Source organism: Pan troglodytes, chromosome X (assembly GCF_028858775.2).
Source record: "Pan troglodytes isolate AG18354 chromosome X, NHGRI_mPanTro3-v2.0_pri, whole genome shotgun sequence".
NCBI lineage: Eukaryota > Metazoa > Chordata > Mammalia > Primates > Hominidae > Pan > Pan troglodytes.
In genome coordinates, this window is record NC_072421.2 from 138,659,680 (window position 1) to 138,662,308 (window position 2,629).

General features: G+C 39.0%; 1 protein-coding gene across 1 annotated transcript; it reads left to right on the forward strand.

Annotated features, from left to right (window-relative positions):
• The first annotated feature begins 1,252 nt into the window (after nt 1-1,252).
• On the forward strand, nt 1,253-1,970 carry LOC107971048 (large ribosomal subunit protein eL42-like). The gene is made up of 2 exons (XM_016943022.4): nt 1,253-1,335; nt 1,714-1,970. The coding sequence occupies exons 1-2, from the start codon at nt 1,253-1,255 to the stop codon at nt 1,949-1,951; spliced, it is 321 nt and encodes a 106-aa protein (XP_016798511.1). The 3' UTR covers nt 1,952-1,970.
• The last annotated feature ends 659 nt before the right edge of the window (nt 1,971-2,629 follow it).

Sequence of the window (2,629 nt, forward strand, 5' to 3'; positions counted from 1 at the left end):
CTTTTAAAATTCTATATGAATAATGTTTCTCAAAGAATAAGATAATGAAAGATTAAGAACATCAAAATATATGCTGAGGGGTGAGAATGAGGCGGCAAGGAAACTTTTTTTGTAAGGAAGTTTAGGAGAAAATCCACGTGACCTTAGGTAAGGTGAAGAGTTTCTATATTTTTAACATTGACTTTTATTTTATTTTGAGATAGAGTCTCATTCACTCTGTCACCCAGGCTGGAGAGTAATGGCACAATCTTGGCTCACTGCAACTTCTGCCTCCTAGGTTCAAGCCATTCTCCTGCCTCAGCTTCCCAAGTAGCTGGGATTACAGGCGCATGCCACCATGTCCAGATAATTTTTTGTATTTTTAGTAGAAATGGGGTTTCATCATGTTGGCCAGGCCGTTCTCGAACTCGATCTCAAGTGATTCTCCTGCCTTGGCCTCCCAAAGTGCTGGAATTACAGGCGTGAGCCACCTCGCCCGGCCTAAGGTGAAGAGTTTCTATATGCAATATCAAAAGCATGATCCATGAAAAATACTGATGTTAGATTTTATTAAAATTAAAAACTTTTGTTCAGAAAAGATACTGTTAAGAGGGTGAAAGGCATTCCACAGAGTGGAATAAAATATTTACAAAATACATATCTGATAAAAAAAAACTTGTATCCAAGGAGATAAAGAACTTTGAAAACTCAACAATCACAGAGAAATCAACCTCCTCCAAACAGTGGTCTAAATATCACAACAGCCAACCAACCAAAGAAGATTTACAGATAGAAAAGGACCATATGAGAAGAAGCTCAATATAATTTTTCACTTGGGAAATGCAAATTATAATGTGATACCACTACACAGCTACTGGCTACTAGAATTCATAAAATCTAAAACACAATAGCAATTGCTGGTGAGGATGAGGCACAACAGGAACTTGCATTTATTGCCAGTGTGGATGCAAAATGGTAGAGTCACTTTGAAAGATAGTTTGGAAATCTCTTACAAAGCTAAACAAGATTCATCAGTTGTGCTCCTAAGTATTTACTCAATTCACTTGAAAATCTGTGTTCCCACAAAAGCATATATGTGAAGGTTTATTCATACTCACACAAAACTGGAAGTAACCAAGATGCCCTTTAATAGAGAAATGGATAAACAATACAATATTGTATAAATATTGTAACATTTATTACAATAAAATATTATTTGGTAATAAAAAGAAATGAGCAGTTTCCTTTCTGGGCTGATGCCACTCACGCAATCATGGTGAATGTTCCTAAAACCCACCGGACTTTCTGTAAGAAGTGTGGCAAGCGCCAACCCCACAAAGTGACACAGTACAAGAAGTGCACCCGGCGCGGTGGCTCACGCCTGTAATCCCAGCACTTTGGGAGGCCCAGGAGGGCGGATCACGAGGTCGGGAGATTGAGACCACCCTGGCTAATACGGTGAAACCCCGTCTCTACTAAAATACAAAAAAATTAGCCGGGCGTGGTGGTGGGCGCCTGTAGTCCCAGCTATTCGGGAGGCTGAGGCAGGAGAATGGCATGAATCCGGGAGACGGGGCTTGCAGTGAGCCGAGATCGCGCCACTGCACTCCAGCCTGGGAGACAGAGCAAGACTCTGCCTCAAAAAAAAAAAAAAAAAATTAAAAAAAAAAAAAAAAAAAAAAGAAGGGCAAGCATTCTCTGCATGCCCAGGGAAAGCGATATTATGACAGGGAGCAGAGTGGCTATTGTGCCTGCCCAGGGAAAGCGGTGTTATGACAGGAAGCAGAGTGGCTATGGTGGGCAGACTAAGCCGATTTTCCGGAAAAAGGCTAAAACTACAAAGAAGATTGTGCTAAGGCTTGAGTGTGTTGAGCTCAACTGCAGATCTAAGCGAACACTGGCTATTAAAAGATGCAAGCATTTTGAACTGGGAGGAGATAAGAAGAGAAAGGGCCAAGTGATCCAGTTCTAAGTGTCATCTTTTGTTTTATTATGAAGACAATAAAATCTGGAGTTTATGTTAAAAAATAAAATACAATAAAATAAAATAAAATAAAATAAAAAGAAATGAGCTACCAAGCCATGAAGAGACACAGAGGAATCTGGAAAACTTAATACCTAGGCGATGGGTTGATCTGTGCGGCAAACCACCATGGCACACGTTTACTTATGTAACAAACCTACACATCCTGCACATGTACCCCTGAACTTAAAATGAAAGTTGAAGAAAAAATAAATTAATTAATTAAAAGATTGGGAAAAAAGGAAAGAAACTAGTCAGAAAGGCTACATACCATATGATTTAAATTATATGACATATTGGGAAAGGAAAAACTACAGGGACAGTAAAAAGATCAATGGTTGCCAGTGGCTCAGTGGCGGGGAGGAAAAGCTTTAATGGCTGAAGCACAGGAGATTTTTTAGGGAGGTGAAACTATTGTGTGTGATATTGTATTCATGAATAAGTGACGCTATGCATTTGTCATAAACCATATAACTTTACAGCACAGAGAGTATAACTTAATGTATGCAAATTTTAAAAATAATTTATAAAGTTGGGGGATCCAAGAATGAAATTAAGACTGTGATGAAATCATCTTAACTGTATAACAAATGTATGAAACAATCTCACTTAAGGAGGTGGAGGGGA

Excerpts from the sequence above, each read along its gene's own strand:
- LOC107971048 (XM_016943022.4), top strand. The coding sequence starts at position 1,253 with ATGGTGAATGTTCCTAAAACCCACCGGACTTTCTGTAAGAAGTGTGGC. Across the intron at positions 1,336-1,713 it reads AAAGTGACACAGTACAAGAA|CAGAGTGGCTATTGTGCCTG; the intron begins GTGCACCCGGCG and ends TATGACAGGGAG.